The following is a 677-nucleotide window of genomic DNA, read 5'->3' as shown; positions in this document are numbered from 1 at the left end:
TTTTGGGGAATGTCAGGGGGGGCGTGGGGCTGAGGACTCAAGGGGCCGCGTTGGGAGGAGCTGGGTGAGCTGTCACCGGGCTGCGCAGGCCGGGCCTCGCCCTCACTCACCCCCAGCAGGTCATCATCCACCAGCAGCAGCCCCTCGAAGCCCCCCGTGTGGTCCAGGACCACGGTGGAGGGGCCGAGCCGCCCTTCCACATGCCCTGCAAGGAGGAGGGTGTGGTCGGGCCCAGGCCTGAGAGAACGCAGAGGGCTGAGCTCGCCAGGACACCCCCAGGGTCTGCCGGGCCCCAGCCTGGCTCCCCCAACCCCACTGCAGAAGCGGCCACGTACCCTGGCTCTCCTCATCCTCACTGTCCACCTGTAACAGCTGGTCCAGATGCTCTGGCAGGTTCTGGAAGTTCAGGGGTTTCCTGGGGAGAGCAAGAGGCTGCGAGGGGCCCCCAGTCCCTGAAACCAACACTAACCCCCCCTTCTCCTGCCCCCCCAAGCTCCCGAGGGCGGCGGCGGAGACTGCAGAAGCGTTGTGTCTGGCCCCGGACCCGGGCGTGCTGGGGTCAGAGGGCGAGGTTAGCTGCTAAACTGAAAGCGATGTCCCATCTGGTGCCGCCTCAGGGCAGTGAACGAAGTCCTCTAAGCCTCAGCTCCCTGGTCTGCGGAAGCACCAGCATCTGT

General features: G+C 66.6%; 1 protein-coding gene across 1 annotated transcript in view; it reads right to left on the bottom strand.

Moving 5' to 3' along the window:
- Positions 1 to 677, bottom strand: part of RNF123 (ring finger protein 123) — a 42,800-nt gene that overhangs the window by 36,149 nt on the left and 5,974 nt on the right. The window contains exons 4-5 of the mRNA XM_015568281.1: positions 336 to 474; positions 111 to 205 (exon numbers count right to left, since the gene is read on the bottom strand). Of these exons, the coding sequence (XP_015423767.1) occupies positions 111 to 205; positions 336 to 474 (234 nt within the window). The remainder of the gene's footprint in view (positions 1 to 110; positions 206 to 335; positions 475 to 677) is intronic.

This window comes from Myotis davidii, unplaced genomic scaffold (assembly GCF_000327345.1).
Source record: "Myotis davidii unplaced genomic scaffold, ASM32734v1 scaffold663, whole genome shotgun sequence".
Taxonomy (NCBI): domain Eukaryota; kingdom Metazoa; phylum Chordata; class Mammalia; order Chiroptera; family Vespertilionidae; genus Myotis; species Myotis davidii.
Note: the sequence above shows the minus strand (reverse complement) of the source record. Positions and strands in the feature narration are given on the sequence as shown.